The sequence below is a fragment of the Hydra viridissima genome, unplaced genomic scaffold (genome assembly GCF_058129835.1).
Source record: "Hydra viridissima isolate aposymbiotic clone 2 unplaced genomic scaffold, HvirCarnegie_v1 scaffold_1, whole genome shotgun sequence".
In the NCBI taxonomy this organism is placed as follows: Eukaryota; Metazoa; Cnidaria; class Hydrozoa; order Anthoathecata; family Hydridae; genus Hydra; species Hydra viridissima.
In genome coordinates this window covers 18,188,641-18,211,012 of record NW_028324300.1, presented here as the reverse complement: position 1 = coordinate 18,211,012, position 22,372 = coordinate 18,188,641, and the positions used below count along the sequence as shown (strand labels likewise).

General features: G+C 30.4%; 2 protein-coding genes and 2 pseudogenes across 2 annotated transcripts; 3 read left to right on the top strand and 1 right to left on the bottom strand.

The window, feature by feature from the left end:
• Window positions 1-7,515: 7,515 nt before the first annotated feature.
• On the top strand, window positions 7,516-10,285 carry LOC149893705 (uncharacterized). The gene is made up of 5 exons (XM_090076741.1): window positions 7,516-7,638; window positions 7,788-8,672; window positions 8,934-9,163; window positions 9,234-9,393; window positions 9,907-10,285. Exons 2-5 carry the CDS (start codon window positions 8,114-8,116, stop codon window positions 10,050-10,052), a joined length of 1,095 nt encoding a protein of 364 aa, XP_089932867.1. The 5' UTR covers window positions 7,516-7,638; window positions 7,788-8,113; the 3' UTR covers window positions 10,053-10,285.
• Window positions 10,286-11,477: 1,192 nt separating this feature from the next.
• On the top strand, window positions 11,478-12,889 carry LOC149893704 (uncharacterized; annotated as a pseudogene).
• Window positions 12,890-13,003: 114 nt separating this feature from the next.
• LOC149893703 (uncharacterized) lies at window positions 13,004-14,084 on the top strand (annotated as a pseudogene).
• Window positions 14,085-15,300: 1,216 nt separating this feature from the next.
• LOC149893702 (uncharacterized) lies at window positions 15,301-22,341 on the bottom strand. Its single transcript, XM_090094763.1, has one exon. The coding sequence runs from the start codon at window positions 22,339-22,341 to the stop codon at window positions 16,027-16,029; it is 6,315 nt and encodes a 2,104-aa protein (XP_089950889.1). The 3' UTR covers window positions 15,301-16,026.
• Between the last annotated feature and the right edge of the window lie 31 nt (window positions 22,342-22,372).

Genomic DNA, 22,372 nt, shown 5'->3' with positions numbered 1-22,372 from the left:
TCATGTGAAAGTCTTGAGGACGTCTTTTTCAGACGTCTTGAAGACCTATAAACGTCTTTTTACGTCTGCACATCTAATTAGATGTACATCTATAAGTAGAGTCTGTACATCTATTAATAGATGTACAGACTCTAAGATTACTTATCACCTTTACATAGATTCTAAGAATCTATGTAAAGATGCATAGACGTAAAGACTTTCTCAAGGGAAAGTCTTTGATATTTTTCCAAGCCCTTTATTTAACAAATTGCATATAGCAATCGAATTTGATATGATTCTATCTAGTCATAGAGAGACATAGAGAGACATAAAAGAATTACAAATTTATAAAGGATTATAAATTTAAAAAATGCAACATTTAATTAGATTAGAATATAATCATTGTCAATTAATATTAGAGGAATTTCTCTTCAATCGTTTGGAAGAATGTTTTATTATTGTCCCAATAAGTTGCATTGCTTCTGCTTTTGTCACGTTTTTTATAAGACTTTAAAACAGCATCCCAGCAAACACGGGGCGTACAAAAAATAAACAATGAACGTTCAGACGGAACGTCTCGGACGCGTTCTAAACTGATTCTAGATTAGACGCTTAAAGACGTCTTTTTCGGACGTTCAAAAGACGTTCTATAGAGACGTAAAAGTTTCACTTGCGTACTAAAGTGTTCATGATAGAACAGCAGAAATTTGGCCCAGAAATAGCGTTTTTTAAACGTTTAAAAGATGTTTAGAACTTCTTTAAAGCGCTCAAACGACGTTCGTTAAGCTATAAGCGTAATTATGTAATTCCAGACATTTGATTAGGGGGCATCCATAAAGTACGTACGCAGGTATGGGGGGAGGGGGGGGGTTACCAAAAAACGTACAAATGCGTACAAGGGGAGGGGGGGTTCAAGACAGCGAGTACGTACGCGGTTTGACTATCTTTCTTAGGAAATATTATTAAAACTTGATCGGTACAAAAAGCAATTAACTTTTTCAATGTAAAAAATCTTTTTTTTTTAATTACGCAACCTGGTTTTTATCTTTTCAATTAAAACGTTACAATAAATTAATTTTTTATTATTTTAAATTAATATTTTATTATTAACTTTTTATTAACAATGTACTACTTCAAATTATTATTAAAGTTAAAATGTATTTTTTCTGATTATAAAAAACAATTATTTTTAAAAACAACAATTTTAATGCTAATAAAAACCAACACCTTTCATTGCGAAATGTGACTGCAATTAATTTGAGTCGGGTTATTTTTTTTTACGTTCTTCTCTTTAAGGACTATTGATCGACCGGAATTCGGTTCGGATCCGGTTTCCGGCCATAATTACGGCCGGAACCGAAATTCCGGTTCCTGTTCCGGTTATATTTAAGATTTCGGTTCCGGCCGAATTTCCGGTTCAAAAAGCTACCGAAAATATATATTAGAAAGCTTTATTTAGCATAATATTGTTATTATCATTTTGATAAAAATGATTAAAAAGTTTTTAAATTTAGTAGTTAAGCTTGAGAATTAATGTTAATAAAATTTGGCTTTGTTTGGAAACTAATTAATTTTCTTGTTTAAATTAATTTTAAATTAATATTCATATCTTGTAATGTTTTTATCGCTATTATTTGAGCTGAACTTACGCCATTCTGTTTCTTACCAGCTCATTTTCTTAAACATATTGTCATGATCCAAATGGATAATTTTCCTGCAGCTCAAAGTCTGACAACAATGAAAAAAATTCCATATATTTCACAATTGTAAAAATTAATGCGCTATTTCGAACAGGGGAAAATGAGTAATGTGCATTTGACAATCCAAAAAATCATTTAAGTGTTAAAGGATTTTTTTCGATTGTCCAATTGCTTCTCTATGCCTTAGGTTTCGGAAAAACTTAAAAAAATTTGAAATTTTAGTTATTTTTACTACATTAATTTTTGTTTAAATTAGAACTAACTTTTTAAAAATATATTAGTTGTTTTCGGTTCCGGTTTCTGCTCCTGTTCCGGTTTGGATTTATTTTCGGTTCCGGCTCCGGTTAGGAATATTTAGAATCTATTACCGGTTTGGTTCCGGTTCCGGCAAAATCTCTGTTCCGGTCGATCACTATTAAGGACACTGAATCTTATGATTAAATCGTTTATTTCCAAATAAACAAAAACTTTTATCTTTCCATTCAAATAACTGAATACGTTTCAACAAAAAAAAACTGCTTATTTCCAAGATGTCGAACGAATTTGTTGGGAACGAGAAAAAGTATCTTCAACTCCTTGAGTTATATAAAAAAGCATATTCAACACTTGAAAAACAAAAGCAGTATCAGCACGCACAGGAATTGTGGAAAATAGTAAAATATGATCATGAAAAAAGATATCCATCCAGTGCCGTCTTCGTCAAATAAAATACAAAGTTTTCCGAACGCAACTACGACAGAACCTGAAAGGATTGAACTTAGTAAGCCATTTTTTGTGATAATTTACAAACTTTTTCTCTCGTGATTTTCTATATATTGAATTTAACAGAATTGGTAATTAAACTACATTGTATGACTATATTGCAATCGCATAGCTTTATTCATCATAATTGGACAACTTGACCAATTTCTCTACATCCAATCTCTATAACTGTCAAGAATTTATAATAGTTTATTTTTGGGTATTTCCTAATTTAGATTTAACATCAAACGAGAAGGAATAGGGATGGCACTTTTACTTACTTTTTTTTTACTTACTCAAGTAAGTAAGCCTTTATGAAAAAGTAAATTGCGTATGTAATTGTAAGCGTTCAAAAAAAACTTAAATTTACTTTTAAAAGTAATTTACTTTTCTAAAACAATTTTTATTTTGTAAAGAAAGGTGAATTTACTTTCAAATGTAAGTTATATGTAAGTAGATTATATAAAAAAGTAATTTACATTTACATTTAAAATTGAGTTACATGGAAAAGTAATTTACTTTTACATTTAAAAGTTAATTACTTTTTTAAAACTGCATTACATAATATAATTTTACCTCGAAATGTAACTTACTTTTACATTTAAAAAGAATTTATTTTTAAAAAAATTATATTACAGTAATTGTAAAAAAAAAAAGCATTTTTAAAATACATTATAAAAAAGTTACATGCAATCAAATGTAAATAAAATTTGCATATATAATTAGTTTTCCTAAGTAGACATGTGTTATTTTATAACTAAAATGAAATGGCTATTAAAAGTAAATTATATAAAATTAGTTTTGATTACTTAAACTTACATTTTAAATAACTTTTAGTTACAATTAAAAGTAATCTATACTTAAAAAGTAAGTAAATTTACTTTTGGTCAACATTTTCTTTGAAAGGATTTTTTATGAGAGAGTAAAATGCAGTGAAACAAAACTTGCAGTAAAGCATAGTTAATTTAATTTGGGGCAACAACTGGTCTAAACAGATTTAGACTTTTTTTTCCCTGTGCACCTTTAAAATATCAATAACCGACTCCGATCCATGATTATATTGGCAATTAAAACCATTCCTAGCGCCGGAACAATTTCGCATTTGCTTTGAAACCATTGTTAGACCCTGGTTAAAAAAAAAGTTCAATTCCTGGCCAACATGGAAATATTTTACTAGTCTTAGGCCGGAACAGTTCTCTTTTTGAAAATTTTCAATGACGGAACGTATGGAATTCAGACGGTATCAAGAAAAATATCCTCCTAAAAAATGCCTCCCAGGAAAAATGCTTAAATAGTTTTTTTTTATATACTTAGATACGCTTTACTATCATTTTATCTTTGTATGAGCTTTTTTCCTGATACCGCTTTTAATGTGTAAATTTTTAAATTTATTTGTTGTTTTTTTATTTTTGTTTTATCGACAAACTTTTTTGGAATTTGTGCAGCGGAGTGTACATATACATCGACTGATTGTTAGGGAGAACGTGCACGAAATAGTACACAAAACAACTGACGGTTAGGAGTTGGGGGAGGCAATCTTTTAATTTAAACAAAAGTTTGAATTTTTTTTTTCTTTTACTTTTATTTTTGGGAGAGGGGGGATTTTTTCCAGGGGAATTTTTTGTCGGGGAGAAATTTGGGTGGGGTTCTCGGGTTTCTTTGTTAAACCAATTTAGAAATAGCCTAAACATACACAGATAACACACGTACATCGGCCCGACGTCTTGCCGATGTCTTTTATATCAGCTGTAGATCGGCATCGTTTTACTTCATCGGGCCGATGTTCGCCCGATATGCAAAATAAATTTACTAATGTTCCGTCGCTTAAAGACTTCGGCTTGATGTCTGCGAAAGTATAGTAAAATTATCTGCAATTTGAATGTTTACTGTGCGCAAACCTAACGATACTAATGACGATCATAACAATGCTCATGTGCGCTCATAATGACGCATTTCATATATTTGAGGTTTTCTAAACCCACGTTTGTATATTTTAGCAGAAATAAATTCATTTGTATATTTTTAGCTGAAATAAATTACATTAAACAAAACACATTTGTTTATCGTTTGTTAAAAAAAAATGATTTTGCGTATTTTAAAACACGTTTGTATATTTTTTACTAAACATGTTTTTATATTTTTGGATTAAATTTGATTTAAAGTTCTAAAAATTTCTAAAAGTTATAAAATCCACAATTAAGTTTTTTTGTACTTATTATTATTGTTACTATTATTGTTAATAATAATAATAATAATAATAATAATATTATTATTATTATTGTTATTGTATATATATATATATATATATATATATATATATATATATATATATATATATATATATATATATATATATATATATATATATATATATATTTATATATATATAAAGTAATTGTCAAACAAATAAACAATAATTTTGAAATATTTCTTTCTTTTATACAATATTAATATAATATATAATAAAAAAGAAGATATAAAATGGAAAAAGTAAAAACTGAATCTTATTGGACACGTGCTCGACATGTTAAAAAACTTGCAAATAATATTTTATTTGTTGCAATGGATGATAAAAATAGTATATCTGCTAATACAATAAATACGATAAGTATTTCTAATGAAAGTTGCTGTGTTGCAGACAATATTAATAATAATAATGATAGTAATTTTTTAAACATTGGTGAATATAAGACAAGGGAGTTTGACATTGATTTTGATATATGTGATAATAATACCTATTATAATGTAGTTAATGACAGTAACGCAGAAACTATTAAAGAAGTTAATGATATTGAACATTCATTAATTGAACAACTCAGTAGTTGGGCTGTATTATTTGACATTAAAAGTATTGCTCTAACTGCTCTGTTAAAACTGCTAAACAATTATCACAATGAATTGCCATTAGATGCTCGTACTCTTTTGCACACACCACGAAATAGTTCTGTTGTTGCTCTTAGAAGTGGAGGAGAGTATTTGCATTTAGGTATCCAATATGGAATTGAGGATTTATATAGAAGTGGGGAACTTACACAATGCAACAAACTTGAATTGCAATTTAGTATTGATGGTCTTCCTTTATTTAAGAGTAGTAGCTCTTGTTTGTGGCCTATTTTATGCATCGTAAGACAGAGTGAAAAAAAGAAGCCTTTTGTTGTAGGCATATATAGTGGTAATAGCAAACCAGTAAATTTAACTGATTATTTTGAACAGTTTGTAATAGACTGTAAGAAGTTAGTCAGCCATGGATTGTTAATTGCAGGTGAACATTATGAAATTGCTTTGCATAGTTTTGTATGTGATGCCCCTGCTCGAGCTATGATCAAATGTATAAAATCGCATAGTGGATACTTTGGGTGTGATAAATGCAGAGTAGAAGGAAAATGGAATGGAAAGGTTATATTTCAGGAATTAAATGCACCATTGAGAACTGATGATCAGTTTGACAGGCAAGTAGACGAAGATCATCATTTAGGGCTTTCACCACTGAGTGCATTACCGATTGGCATGGTATCAGGTTTTCCCCTTGATTACATGCATTTAGTGTGTCTAGGAGTTGTTCGAAGACTTTTGCTTTGTTGGTTAAAGGGTCCTAAAAGTGTTAGGTGCTCAGCTCAGCAAATTACATTACTCTCTTCCTTATTGGTGGGGTGTGCTGCTCACATGCCTACAGAGTTTGCCAGAAAGCCTAGATCTGTGTCTGAACTTATGAGGTGGAAGGCAACTGAACTGAGACAGTTTCTTCTTTATACTGGTCCCGTTGTACTGTGTGACGTTTTACCAACAAATTTGTATGAAAATTTTTTATTTTTGTCTGTAGCAATTTCTATTCTAGCAAGTCCACAATTTTGTAGGCAGTATTTAGATTATGCAAAACAACTTCTTATTGTATGTGTAGAAAATATGAAAGTTTTATATGGTACAGGCATGCTTGTATACAATGTTCATTGTTTAATTCATTTGGCTGATGATGTAAAGAACTTTGGCCCTTTAGATAACTTTTCTGCTTTTCCATTTGAAAATAAGCTAGGTACTCTAAAAAAACTTGTTCGCAAGCCATCATTTATTTTAAAACAGGTTGAGAGGCGTTTAGAGGAGAGACGAAATAGTAAAAAAACTTTGTTGCCTGTCAATAAAAAACTTTATACACCACAAAAAGAACACAATATTGGACCAGTGCCTTTTGGTGTAAGTTGTTTAAAACAATATTGTAAACTCAGTCTTCCAAATGGATTAGTTTTGTCAACATCTCCAGGGAACAATTGCTTTTTAAAGTTAAACGGACAGCCATGTTTGGTACGCAACATATTGAGTGTGGACCAGTTTAAATATAAAGTAATTGTTGAACTTTTCAAACTTAGTCAGGATTTCTATATATCACCTTTGCCATCATCTACTTTAAATGTCTTACATGTTTCCAATCCTTGTGGTTCTTATGAAACTATTAACAGTGATGATTTTTATCAAAAATGTGTATGTTTGCCTTATGGAAACAATTCATATGTTATTATTCCTTTTTTACACACAATTTTTTATTAGACTCATAAAAGGTTGTACAACTGATAATTTAGTTGTAATATTAGAAAATACACTTTTTTGTATATGTAACATTAATGCTGTCTGACCAATTTTATTTTAATTTTTTATTATAAATATAAATGAATGTATAAGTATACACTTTTTTGTGTATACACTTTACTTTTATGAATATGTAATATATTAGCATGTTTTCCTTTTGGTTCATAATTAGAGGTTGTTATATTATGTTGTGAATTATTTTCCTTATCTAAACCAAGACATAATCAACCATTTTGGATCTTAAAAGCACCTTTATGGTGCTCTGGAGTTCCTAAAGGCATGTTTTTAAAAAGAATTAACAACTTTGATGACCAATAACAATGCATAATTTAAAAAAAATTTTTATTTTTTATCCATCTTACTTATATTTTGAAAATATTTCACTTGTACACATGTATTACAAACTTTTACATTTCTCTGCTATAATTATTTCTGATTATATTAATTGTTTTTTTGTAGTGTTTAAATATACTAGTTTTGCATAAATTACATTACAAATTTTTTTTTGCTGCATACTAGTAAGTAAAAAGTAAGTGAGTTTTATAATTGACCAAGACTGTGTTTATGACCTTGGTTGAAATAAATATTAATTTCATTAGTTCATCCATTTATTATTGAAGCCATCTGGAAAATGTTTAAGGTTTGTTAAATTTATACCTCTGTTTTTTTTAATTTTATCATTTCTTATTTTTTTAAGTTTTTTTTAGTCATTACTTGATGTATTTTCTTAGTTTTAACTGATGTATTTTAATATATGAAGAATGATGTAATGTAAATGTATTTTATTAGTATGCAGTAGTCGTTTTTCAAACAAGCAACGGAGAAGAGGTAGATGCTGTGCCATTGTTTTGGCTTTCACAGGACCGAACATGTTGTGCTTGGCCTCCTAAATCTACACCTATTCATATGATTGTAAAGGCAGTCAAGTCATTGCAAATACCTGAAACAGATTGGTTACAGTTTACTGTCAAGTGTCTTGGAGTATATGGTTAGTATACTTGTCTACTTTTTTTTATCAATTTAAATTTATTGCAAAAGCCATTGTTACATCTACTTAGCTGTTGTGAGTATTTTGTGGCAATGTTATTTACAATTAAATAGTGTATTCACAGCTAATGTCACATGATGATTTTCCTAATGAAGATGATGTTGATATAAATACTCGATATATGAATATGAATAACGTAGGCTTAAGCATTGATGTTGGTCAAGTAACGTCAAGAAAGAAACCAAAGACTAATAAAGATAATTTTGATAATTTTGATTTTCAGATGTCTAATAAATGTATTTTGAAAAATAAACCCGATACTAAAAAGCTTTTACTGCCCCCTCAACCACCCCTTAGATATGCATCTGATCAGTCATCTTATCAGAACAATTGTCAGTTTGAATCTCGTATGGCATCAACTTTAGCACCTGAACAACCTGTTTTACGACATAAACCACCTTTTAATACCGCAAGATTCCATTCTGCAGATACACAAATAATGCATAACTCAACTATGCATTTGAATTCTATGGAATCTAGTTACAATAGCCACGAAATAGTGAATCAGAAATCATATAATGATGAAAAAGAGCCACAAGATTTTATTTCTAAAATTTCAAGTGATTTTAGAACACCTCAATCGGAAACTACAAATTATCTACCACGCACTGAACAGGCAGTTTATGGTAATTTATATGTTGTTTATAAAGTTTATTCAAAAAACTTGTATTAACACTTGTAATAAATAATAATGTGTGATAAAATATCGAGGATCAATTAAATTAGTTAAGTAGTAGAAGTAGTTAGGAAATAAATCTGGTTTTATTAAATTTAAATTTGTTATTTAGTTAATTAAAATATTTTTGACTATAAAATTTAATTTTAAAAAATACCATTATTAGGATGATAAAAATCTATAATTTGTAATTGATGGTTATAATTTATAGGTGATGTAATTAAGTTGCTTGTGGAAGTTAAAAAGCAGAATGATGATATAAAGGCTCAAATTCAATATCTTTCACAGCAACAAAATGTGATTTTGAAGCATCTTGATTTACAAGTTCAGGGAGTTAATTCAAAGTTGCCCGAAAATTTAAATTTGCCATTGCAAACATTCGAACAAATGCAAAGTTTTGAAAAAAAATTGAGACTATCCGCACTAGACAAGTTACAATTAGTAAGTTTTGTAATATAGTGACAAACTTTTAAAAGTTCTAGTGTAAGTTTAAATTATATAATTTCTTTAGACTCAACATCTGGGTCTTCAGGGAGGTGCTACAGTGAAGGAAACTGTCAGAAGAGTTATGAAAATGGTCATGGCTGATGAATTGGCTAACAAATTTAATTTCATGGGCCATGGAAACAAACACGCCTTTTCAGCCCTTCATATTAAGGACATTGTTTGTGGTTAGTAAACACTTCTAATCCTATTATTTGAGTTAATTGATATTTTTTGTTATTACTGCTTGTAAAAGAGTATCTTTGACGTTAGACTGGTTTGCATATAGTGTAAATTGATATAAAATTAAACATGATTTACTAAAAGTGGAAGTTTCCTCAACTATTATGCATTGTTGCATAACAGTTATATTTTTTAGAAACATTGCATGAAATTGTTTGGTTATATTGAGTTAAGCATTATACTATACATAACAAAAGTTCCACACATTTTGTGCATACACAATATGCCAAATGGCGTATGCTGATTTGTGACCGATTCTTAATCTTTTAAAGGAGTTTTTGTATTGCGCTAAGTATTATTAAAGTAAATTTTGATTGAACACAGTGTGATTTTAGTAGTATATGTTTGATTAGTGATTTTAATAGTATATGTTTAATTAGTGATTTTAGTAGTATATGTTGTTTGTGTTGAATATGAGGTGATTAAAGTATATTTGCATAAATTTGTATATTGTACAGATTCCGTTCGTGCAAATACCATGACAAAAGATGCCAAAAATGCTGAAATTGAGTCGGCTATAAAAACGTGGCTTCGTGTTTCATCGGATAGAGGTGGAGGTCGTAAAAAAAGAGCCGAAGCCAAAACTAATGCAGAAGCCTTTTAGCAATTGTTACTAAAAAAATGTTATAATTTTATTATTTCGTTTTTCAAAAAGTTTTTTTGTTTTGTTTATAAGCATACGTTTTTTTTTTTGTACATACTTAACTTCTTTATTGCTTAACTTTTTATTTTATTGGACGCGTAATTATGGTAATGTTTTACTATATTGTCAGTTATATTTTTATTTTATTATTCGATGTTATTATGTTACTAAAAATATTACTAAAAACTGTTAAATTTTATTATTTCGTTTTGTATTTTATCCAAAATATGTAAAAATTACATATGAACCAAAATGCAGACGTCGTGCCGATGTAATTTTCACGTTTTTGTTTACGTTCTACCGATGAGCAGCCGCCCGTCAAAAAGATGTAAAAATTACATCTTTAGTCAATCAAATACGGACGTCGCGCCGATGCCTTTTTGACATTTTTGTTTACGTCCTGCCGATGAGCAGCCGCCCATCAAAAAGATATAAAAATTACATCTTAAGCCGATCGAATGTGGACGTCGCGCCGATATCGGCCCGATGCCTATGTGTTGTCTGGGTAGTAGTAAGGAGAAAACGCATTTACCCTGGGAGACACCCGTTTAGGAAGAAGAGATTCTTTGAAAGGCAAATTTATAAGTAGTTTTTTTTAAGGTTTTATGTATAAATGTTTTTATTATTCAAAAATTAAGGAGGGACACTAAATATAGTAAGGGCATATAAAAACAGATTATAATAAGGCCATTAAAACTGGCCAGCATTTTAGCTTTCTCGCCACATAAATAAATTTTTTGGAGAGATAACTATTATCATATCGACAAAATTTTAATAGTTCTTTCTCCAAAAAATCTCCTTTTACAAATTTTCTTGTTCATTTATACCGGATAGTTTTCCAAAAATATCCCTCAAATATCGTCATTAAAAACCGCTTCAACATTTTTATCATATTCACAGGTAAAAAGATATTGAAATTATTAAATCTGTAACGCCGTTGAACGTTCGTGCTCTTTCCGTAACGAAATTACGATTATAAAGTTGAAGACTTTTTATGTAAAGGTATATATATATATATGTATGTATATATCATGTTTTGTTGGCGCGTAGAAAAAAATAATTTTTTGACAACCAATTTAGTGAGCGAAAAACATCTGCTTTGACAACTTTTTACTTATTCGGTTTCGGCGAACTTCAAATATCAAAATTTTTTCACATGTTCTACTTTTTCTTTAATTATGTTACAAACTCGTTTTCGATCGTTTAATTACCTTATGTTCCATAAATCCAACTATTCTGTATGGGACTTCAAAGACATAAAAATGATTGAGGAAACTAATTAAATTAAATTACTATCAGGGTCTTTATTTACGATATGAATCTGAGACTTCTCGTGAACAAGGCAAGCACCATATTAATTTTGTTTAATTTTTTTGACAACAATGACTGGAAAAAAAGAAAAAAAAAAGAAAATTATCTAAAAGACCTTTATTTGGAATGCAAGACTTTATCAACATACATCGCCAGAAATGTTTGTCTTTATCTGAAACAAACACGCCAACTGTTGAAGCAAGACGTCTATCTGGTGACAATATTACATATTCAGGTATGTTTGTAAATTTTATTTAAATATTAAGATGAACTTGTGAATGAAAACAGAAAGGTCAAAGAAATTAAATGACCCAGAATAATTACTTGCTGTACAGTCATGTATTTGTATCAGTCTTTAATTTGCGTTGATACTTGAAATATATTTTTATAAACTATTGCTTGTGCTGTAGGTTCGAACTCTGATACCGACGATGATCAAGTTATAAAATCAGTCTGTAAAATAAAAGCATTGCCTATTAAGACCCTATTTTCATTTGTTGCCAACACAAATAAGTATGTTTGTTTGATGTGCCTGGAGAATGGAAACCTTGTGTGTGGGCCTGAACCAAATCTGCGAAAACATATTTTCCATGTTCATAAAAAATCTGAGTACCTTTACGATTCTCAAAAAAAATAACTCGTTCAAGATAAATTAGTTGGGATGCAGAAAAAAGATGAAATAGATGAAGCCGTAATAAATTGCATTATTCAAGATGGCCGTCCTTTTAACGATTTTCATAAAGCTGGTATGCAACGCCTTCTAAACATTCTTGCCCCACTTTACAAACCGCCTCATCGAAAGACAATAGAAAAGCGATTGAGAAAGCAATACTATCAATACAAGAACAATCTTAGAGCTAAACTTAAGTCAGTTACCCAATTGCTCTAGCAACCGATTTGTGGAAAAATAGGGTTGGATCCTATTGGCTTTGCACAACAGCGCATTATTTAACAAAGAAATTTAAATACAAATCAAATATAGTTTGCTTTCGTAGATTTTACGGAAGAAAATTAAGTAGTAGACTTACAGCATTCGCGCAAAAAGAAATCACTAAACTTGAAGTTGATACTAAAGTTATTTCAATAACAACAGACAACGCTGAAGACATTAAAAAGGCGATGGGATCTATAGCTTTACGGCTTTCATGCATTTGTCATAACTTAAATCTCGTTTTAAATCATGGAATAAAGTTGTGGGCCGAACCATCACAGAGCTTATTAGATGGCACATCAGATATCGAAGAGGACCTTATTTATTACAATAACTACAATGAAAGCGATATCGAGTCTAATAAAAATATATTGTCGGACGAACAGCTTGAAATGCACGATGTAAACAAGTAGAAAATGCGTGTACTTTTGAAACGGAAAACGTGAGCTCGGATGATGATAAAAGTAGCGAGGAGGAAGAAGCATCTACAGATGAAACTGTTAATCAGTTATTTAACTTTCATCCATCATTTTATTTAGGTTTAGAAAAACTTTAGCTCTTGTTAAAAGGTCTTCAATATTGCAATCATTTGTTTTTGATGAGGTTAAGAAAGAGGGGCTAAAAATAAATAACTTATCGTCAGATTTTCATGTACGTTGGAACTTTTTTAATGATTAGTAAGATAATTAAAGCTAAAAATGTTTATAATAAAATTACTATAGGTCCTGGTACTGTCAATGGGTTAACAGAAAAATAAGTTAGTAAACTCAAGAAACTAAATCTGTTATCAGAAGATTGGAAGTTCCTAGAAATTTTACACTATAATCTTGCGCCATTCTTTGAAGCAACTAAACCTCTCTCTACTAGAAATTTTCCAACACTTTCGTCGGCCAAATTTAACCAAAATACGTTAATGAACTTTCTTGAAAATGAATCTTCAGCTAAATGTTTTCTATCGCTATCGTCTTCTTTGATCAAGAGAGAAAACAGGTTACGAAGCAGTCTTCTCAAGTTTATGAAGGTATACTTTATTGAAAAGATATCTCCAAAACAAAAGTTACAAACTTTACTGGCATGTTTCTTTGATCCGAGAACTAACGAGTGTCTTACAGAAAAAGAATATCAGGAAGCAGAAAGTAAACTGTTGAAAACATTTTCGAATACAATGACAATATCCTCGAAGGTCAACGTTTGTAAACACTTGTTTGCAAAATGACCAAAATAAGCCGAGAAATGGTTAGTTATAAAATATTATTTGTTTTTAAATTTAAATATATTTAAACTTATGTAAATAATTTTTTAAAGTACTTTTGTAAAAAGATTTACATATTGACAAATATTATTACTCATTTTCATTTTTAGAAGAGACAGTTTCAGATGTTCGATTCGAACTTCAAGATTCACCTGAACAGTCTGTGAACCACAAAAATGGATTCGCTAAACTTGCAACATTGTGCGGTGTCAATCTATGCATAGAAAAAACACAATCAAAACGAAATATCAAAGAAGAGTTGTCTTTTTTCAATTACGCTTTAAAGCAAAAAAATTGGAAATTTGATGAATTTTGGTACAAATATGAAAAAGATATTCCAATGTTAGCCTCTAAAGCAAGAGTGGTTTGTACTTCGCCTGCTAGTTCGGTAGGGCCAGAATCCTCATTCAGTGTTGCTAACTTTATTCATCGAAAAGAAAGATGTAACATGAGCTCAAGAAACTTACGTTATTCAATGCTCCTTAAAGAGAAGATATGATTAAACTTACTATAAAACTTGATATTTAATGTAACTCAGAATGGAAGTAATTCGCTTATATAGTTTGTATTTTATATTTTTCATAATTTTTATATTTCACTTATGTAGTTTGTATTTCATATTTTTATATAATGATTTTGTGGAAGAAATTATATACATTTTATTATGAAATATGTCTTTTAAAAATGCCAATGCGGGGTTCGGCGATTTGACAAAGCAAAAAAATTGTGCGATTACTTTAACACATTATAGCGTTTTTTTTAACTATCAGTTGTTTGTTTTTTTTTAATATATTATTTATGTAGTTCCTAAACATTTTAGCATTTGCAAACAGAAGGGATTATTAGCGCTGATGCGTTATATCACCATAAAAAAGAATGTTTAATCAAAAAGCGCAATATAAAGGAAGTTTTCGAAAAAGTGCGCTCCGTCGGAAAAGTGACGTAGTCAAGGATTGGCATGGATAGGAAGCAACCCACCGTGTTTATTAAACTTGCCCCTAATTTAAAAATTACAAAAACTTATTTACAAATTACAAAACCCCTCCACGAAAACGGCCCGCATACATGCAGAATAATTCCTAACATTATAACCCAGAAGTACCCAGAAGTAGGCAATTCTCCTTAATACGCTGTTTTTCTTACCAATCAGTATGTTAAAACAACATAAAATGACTTTGTTACTTGATAAAAGTAAATAAAATAAATTACTATTTACTTACTTACTAAGTAAAGTATAGTATTTCAATGATAAAAATTTACATTTACTTGTAATGGTAACTAAATTTTCTTTCAAATAGTTTTTATTTAAGTTGCCTGTATTAATTTTTGTTACTTTTACGCATAAAAGTAATTTCATATTACGATGCAGAATTCTCTAACTTTTTAAAGTAAATATGACTTTTTTTAAATCTTACATTTACTTAAGATCACTTTCAAAAATAATTTACTTTTACATGTAAAAAGTAAATTACATTTCGATACAAACTATTTGTATAAGTATAAATCTAAATTACTTTTTAAAGTAAATTACTTTCACGCGGCTCACTTTTAAAAGTAATTTACAAAAAGTAAATAACTCTTTTATGTAAACTACTTTTACTTGCAATAAAAAAATAACGCATTCTTAATAAGTTTTTCAAAAGTTACGCATTTTTAAAATTAACTTTATGTAAGTAATTTTATATGTAATATAATGTTATTTTTTAAAAAATGAATTACTTTAAAATGTAAATATATTTCATGATTTAATCGAAGTTATGTAAAGTAATTTTTTTTTAAAAGTAATTTTTTTTTTTACATCAAAATAAGTAAAAATGCCATCCCTAGTTGATAGTAATTGATAGGAGACCATCCAAAACCAGGGGCAAATTTTCTTATTTTCAATTTGCAGCCTCAAAATCCATTTTCCAATAATAGAGTGTTTGTCTTGAAATTTTAGCCATTCTGGCGAGATATGCTACGGTGTATTTACCACTTTGCATCATTTGGATGTACTCTTTGCGAATATCTTTTTCTACAGAATATGTGCGTCCTTTATATTTTCCTAGTTCCTTGGCTCTTGTTGTACCATCATAAATTCTTCGGTTAATTAATTTTCTTTCAAATTCTGCAATTGATCCCATCATATTAAACATTAACATGCCACTATCTGTGTTTGTATCCATTTGTTCTTTAATGCTGTAGAAATTTACTAACTTTTCTTGAAGGTAACTAATTATACTTATTAAATCTTTTAAGCTTTGACCTAATCGATCAATAGAAAAGATTACTAATGTATTACCTATTTTTAATTGTGCTAAAACTTTGAGAGTTCTATTGCTTTGAACTAGAAATCTACGCCAGATCATCGGGCTTACATCTTTAAGATGTACTTTAAAAAAAGCTAGGCATATTTTTTAGCAAATTTGAATGGTCTCCATTTAGGCTCCATTAGGTGGACTTTATGTTGCTGCATCATCGGAATGCCCTAATATTTGTGAGTCAGTGCTGAAAGATAAATTCAGACTAAATAAAGCTCTGTTTTGTACAGATTGTACAGCTATGTTTAGTATAGAATCAGCATCAAATTCATCTAGAGCTACACGGCTATCTGAGAGTTTGTCTTTTAATATTGTGCCTTTAATATATTGCCTTGCTTCTTTATATTGTACTGCGATCTCAATAAACTGATCTAGATCTTCACTACAAAATACTCTACTACGGAATACCTCCTTAATCTCCCTATAACTATCGTCTTGATAGGGATTGCCTATAAACTCTGTGCTTTTATTTTCTGTATTTGCCATCACTATTGTAAGCGGCGTTTTATTAAATTTATCTTTAATAAAAATCTCAGTTTTAGGTAGCTGAATTAACAGTTTAACGATACCAGGCTGATTTGAGCTGGTAGCTAAATGCAGCGGTGTCCACAAATTTTCTCTAGCTGTCGTATTAGGGTTTAAATCAGGCTGATTTAATAAATTTCGTACAGCTTCTTCTTTTTCAAGGCCTGCTGTCCAGTACGCAGACGAATCTAACTTGATTAGCTCATAGAGCAAGGTATTACCATAAGCGTTGGTTTTATTAACATTAACTCCTTTTATAGCCTCCTTGATGCTGATGGGCCAGCCTACTAGATAATATAGCTGAGATAAAACTTTAATTGGTTGGTCTTCAGGAGACTGGGTCTCCAATGCTAAAATATGTACTCTATTGATATCATGTAACATTTTTTGTGTCAAGTTAAGCCGCGTACTTATCTCTTCAAGAATATAAGGGTTCCTTCCAATTTGAGCTAGTTCCCAGACTTTATTTAATAATGAACTATCTAATAAACTTACTGGGTTATCTCGTTGTTCTATACTATCAATAGCTTGAATGAATAGATATTCATTTCCCTCTTTAGCAATATTTTCAAGCAAAGTATGTTTATACATATCAGTCTTTGTGTGGTCATATTTTCTTGCATATAATTCTTGTGCTGTTGCTTTTATACCGTATCTCAAAGAGGCTTCACCGATTAACTCTATTTCTCTATCTACTACACTGGTTAACTTTCCTCCTTTATTGATTAGTAGCGTCATAAGCTCATATTTACCAGTAATCCTAGCAGAATTATAAGCTATATCCAATATATTATGCTGATGACTATTTACAACTTGTAGATTGTCTTTGTTTTGTTCTATTAAGACTTTTATTAAACTAGAATAGCTTGCAGCATATTCATTATTTAGTAAGTAATGTAACAATGTGTCATTAGTAAGAGTAGATATTTCAAAATTCTGTAGAATATTTTTCCTTACCAAAATAGTTGCTATTTCAGATAAAATCCTTCTATCCAGTAATATTTTACTAAAATTTTCAATTAAAGTCTCATCCTGCTTAATTAGTTCTAACTCTTGTACCGTTGCCATGGATAAATTTTGTTCAACTTGTCTAACTGCCCCTACTATATCAACGATATCCTTATGTGCTTTAGGTCCAGATATTAGCTCCAATACAACTTTTATAGCCTTTTTTGGCTCTAACGGAATTAAGCTAGGTGCTCCACCCACATAGCTCTGAAATTGTATCAGTTTGTTTTGGTGCAAGGGTTCTTCTTCAATAATAGTGATAACTTCTTTTATGATTGATATTTCAATGCTTGCTTTGGCTGCTTTTTGAAATAATGCCAACTTCTCTAAGTTGTGAAGCGGGTTAATTAATATTATTTTTTTATTCTTAAATAATTCAATATTTATTTCACTATTCTGGTCTTTATCTCTAAGTATTATTGCGAACTGTTCTTCATTCAGATTATGTAATTTCCATATTTTTATAAACCTTAGATTTTCAATCAAAATGCGACAAATAGTATTTTCCCCTCGCTTAAACTTTTGAAAATCTATAGATGCTATAAATTCTTCAGCTAACTCTTCTGGCGAGCAATTAAATTTATTACTAAAACTATCTTTATCTAGCATCTTAAACGTAGAAACAGTGTTCCATGCTGCTCTACTAGTTTGTTTATCATCGTCCGCTAACTGCCTCCTTAATATTTCATCTTCTACTGTATCCATATATAAGCTTTTTATTGAGTCTACGAAATTTTCAACTCGTTTTTCTTCATAATATAAACTCATTGCTGGATAAAATTTCTTTAATATTGCGCTATGTGTCACAAGCGGATCGGAATTTAATAACTCTATAATTTTTGTAATTCTATTATATATTTCTATAATACTACCTTTAGGTAGAGTGATTGGCAGTTTTAATTCCATTAAATCATGTGCAGTAAATCCTATTTCTTCAAGTTTTTTGTATCTTTCATTTTGTTCATAAAGTTCTTTTAACCATTCTGATATAATTGTTTCTGGCTTAAATATCGTCTCAGTTAGCAGTTTTAATATTTCACTATCTACTGGCATATCCATTTGGGGAAAGAAAAATAAGATGTTTAGCATATCAGAATGAAGTTTACCTTTACCACTGCTAAGCATCTTAAAACCTAACCGACCTTTACAAAAGCTGATATCATTATCAATGCTCATAAGTTTAATGTTTAATATCTGGCCACTTTCATTTTTTATAAACCTTGCTATATAATTATCAGGCTTAGCATCACCACTACCTGTTAGTAACGAGGAAATAAACAGTGCTGAAAATGCTTTCAAGTCAATGAATTTAAGATAAGAAGGCTTTGTTAATAGATCATGCAGATTTTGCCCGATAATAGTCGGTGACGCTTGATAATATGCAACTTCCCCATAATTACCCATGCTTCTGCCTACTAACTTTATTAATCTAGTAGGCATAGATATCTCATCTAGCAATATTTTATTTAAGCTATTTACAACAAATTCAATGCCAGGAGCATATGGATAATACTTATAATGAACATTACCATATAGTATCACTGGGTGCTTACCAAAAGTCACTTCACTTTTAGGAGGATTAATGGATAATTTTTTATATATGCTAGTCTGTGCATCATCATATCCCCACAAATATTTATCTTCATATGATTCACCTTCTACAATTACCTCAACAAGGTCATGAGTAGGCACGAATGAACTAACTCTAGGAGTAGGATGATTTGCTTCAACTATTTGGGCTATTTTGAGTATATATTTTGTTTCATCCAGACCCCAACTTCTATCTCTAAACTCAGGATCATTATTTTTATAATTATCCCCATATTTTTCACAGAAAGTAATAATATATTGTTGGTAATATTGTATTATTGCTGCTTGCTGTGCTAAGACTTTGATCGTATCTAATATATTTTCCCTTAAAGCGACTTCTGTTTGACTTGCATTATCTAGTTTCTTCAACATATGTTCGACTGTATTAATATTATATATACTAACTCCACTAAAGCTCAGCTTTAGTTGTTTTGAACTATCTAAACTATGAAGTATTGCGAGCACGTGTTTGTAACTACCTTCGTAGCTACTTTTGCTTTCTGCTGCGTGCATTTTTAATGTTTTTAAGAGCTGACTTAATTCACTAAGTGTATCTTTTGTCAAAGCTTCTACTTCTTTAATTTTTAAGTTAATTGGTGCAAACATTTGATGAGTAGACGTGATATTCTTACTAGCCATTTTTACAGAAGTAGTTCGCTCTGATACTTTTTTTGCTCCCACTATACTATATTTATTTGGTATTAATGCTTCAATATCAAGCAGCAGATAGGCTACGTTAAACTCTTGAGCCTGTAGTTTGAACGGCAGATTCAACGCTAAGGTCACTTGGGTCTCATCAATAGAGCTAGTTGGTAATAATAATTGTAAAGCTTCGATGAGTCCTTCTCGGAGATCAGAATATTTAAGTAATTTCTCTTTAACAGTACTTATATATACCTCAGGATCTATAACCTCTCTAAGTTTCTCTAATGCTAATTTATCCTCGTAACCCAATTTAAATGCTTGAGGTATTATCAAATCTAATTCTTTTTGAGCTTGAGAGAGTTTACCTGCTTTATAATGTAACTCAGCGAGTCGTAAATGCGGTTCCAGCAAATAACCATGCTGTGTTACTAACATTATCAATAATTTATAACTTTCAATATCTTCTCCTAGTTTTATTAGTAAGAGAACCTGTATATAAGATATAATTGGTGCTAATTTATCATCAGGAGCAAGCTTCACGTTGCCTAACGCTTTACTAACCTCTAAGAATTTATCTTGGTTATTAGCTAAATGATTATCTGAAGATACGATAACTAGTAATTTCAATATTTCGAAAAACTTTTTCACTGCTTCTGCCTTCTCAGAAAGAAGCAACTTATCCAAAAATTCAATAGACTCATTCCATAAAGATTTTTTTAGAAATTCATTTAATTGTATTGTTGTATTATCTTTAGCAATAAGCTTGCTTATATCTTTCCCCTCTCTCTTTGCATGCAGTAACTCTTTTATTTCTTTACGAGAATATTTAAGTTGATTCAATGCTTGGCTTATATCGATGTTAGGACACTTAAGTAATACTTTGACTATTTCTAAATTTCCTTCATATCCCGCGCTTAAAATTTTTTGACCACGATCTACTATATGACCTAGTAAAAAATAAAAATAGTTACTAGTAGTGAGTACATCCCTATCTACTGCAATAGTAAGAGGTGTAGGAATAAACATTCCGATATGAATATTTGGGTTAGCTCCACTGTTGATCAATAGCTCAACTATTTCTAGATTTACACCTAATACGGAAAAATGTAACGCCGATGCATTTCTCCTTCGCCCAGAGGCAGATATAGTTTCTTCTCCATCTGGATTACAGCCTAGATCTAAAAATAACTCCACTATCTCTTTTTCACCAAATAAAGCTGCAAAACATATGGGCGAGATATTTCTCTCATTTTTTATGTTTGGGTCACTGCCTTGAGATAATAAATACTCTACTTGAGCTTTATGACCAAAGGCTGCAGCTATATGCAGTGCTGAATTACCATCTCGATAACTAGCTGGGGAGAACATGTGAACTTGTAAAGACCTAATATCCCGTTGATGATCTAGTTGATCTCTAATGTCTAATAAAGATAATACATAATTGAGTGCTGTTGTTTTAGAGAAATTAGTAATATATTGTTCCTGAGCAAGTTTTTTATCTGTTTTTTCTGATAACATTTCTATAACTTCCTTATGCCTAGCATATTCTGCCCACAATAATGCCGTATCACCATATTTGTTTGTAATATTTACATCAGCTGATTTAACTAACAAAGCCTCAACTACTTGTACGTTCCTTTCCCATGTTGCCCATATTAATACGGTATTGCCTAATTTATCTTTTGCATTTACATTTGCTCCATTTTTGATTAAACATAATGCAGCTTCTGTATTACCTGCTTTAATTGCATTTATTAGGGCCGTGTCTCTTATAACTGCCTGGTTATTCACAAGTAGCTGAATTATATCATGCCCAAATTTTTGATTTAGTGCTGCATAACTAATAGGCGTATTACCAGATGTATCTTGTGCATTGACCTTAGCTCCTTTATCAATTAACGCTTCTACGACTTCAACATTTGCCTTTGCTGAAGCGTAATGCATAGGAGTTTTGCCCTTATCGTTTATTGCGTTTAAATCAGCGTTATTGTTAATTAATAATAAAGTTGTGTCATTGTGACCAGCTTCAGTTGCATAATGTAGAGGGGTTTCCTTGTCTTTATTTTTAGCGTTTATATTACCTTTTTCCTTAATTAACTTTACTATAATATCATTATGGCCACGAGCTGCTGCACAGTGTAACGCTGTAACGCCACTTGAATCACCTATATTTACGTCTGCTTTTTTACTAATTAATTCATCGATAATTTTAATATTTTTATTACTTACGGCTATCATCAGGGCCGTACCATCACAGTTTATCACCTCATTTATGCCTATTCCTTTTTCTATAAGCATAAATAATAAGTCTGTATAACCCCTTTCTGCTGCTACAGATGCTGGAGTCTTATGAAAATGAATAGAACTACTTCTGATATTTGCCCCTCTGCTAATTAATAGTTTAGCAGCCTCAATTTTATTATTATCTACTGCATGATGTAGAGCAGTCTGCTGATAGAAGTCTGTATCTTTTTTATTGATATCTGTTCCTTTCTTTAAAAATTTTAATATAGCTTTAATATTTCCTAACCTTGCAGCTTCAAATATATCTTTAGGTGGTGGTGTTTCTTTAATAGGTTTAGCAGATACTGCATTTGCTGGGGAGGTAGTTGTAGCTAGATCAGGGTTTTTTAAAACATCGGTGCTAACTTGCAATTGTTCACTTTTTTGTTCTTTAGTTTCAGGCATTTCTGACTTTAAGCCTGTAACTTCCGCAGTC

Bases quoted from the DNA above. Each gene is read 5' to 3' on its own strand.
- LOC149893702 (XM_090094763.1), bottom strand. From the start codon at position 22,341: ATGCCTGAAACTAAAGAACAAAAAAGTGAACAATTGCAAGTTAGCACC.
- LOC149893705 (XM_090076741.1), top strand. From the start codon at position 8,114: ATGTCACATGATGATTTTCCTAATGAAGATGATGTTGATATAAATACT. The intron at 8,673-8,933 runs GTAATTTATATG...TATAATTTATAG, and splicing joins CACTGAACAGGCAGTTTATG to GTGATGTAATTAAGTTGCTT. The intron at 9,164-9,233 runs GTAAGTTTTGTA...TAATTTCTTTAG, and splicing joins CACTAGACAAGTTACAATTA to ACTCAACATCTGGGTCTTCA.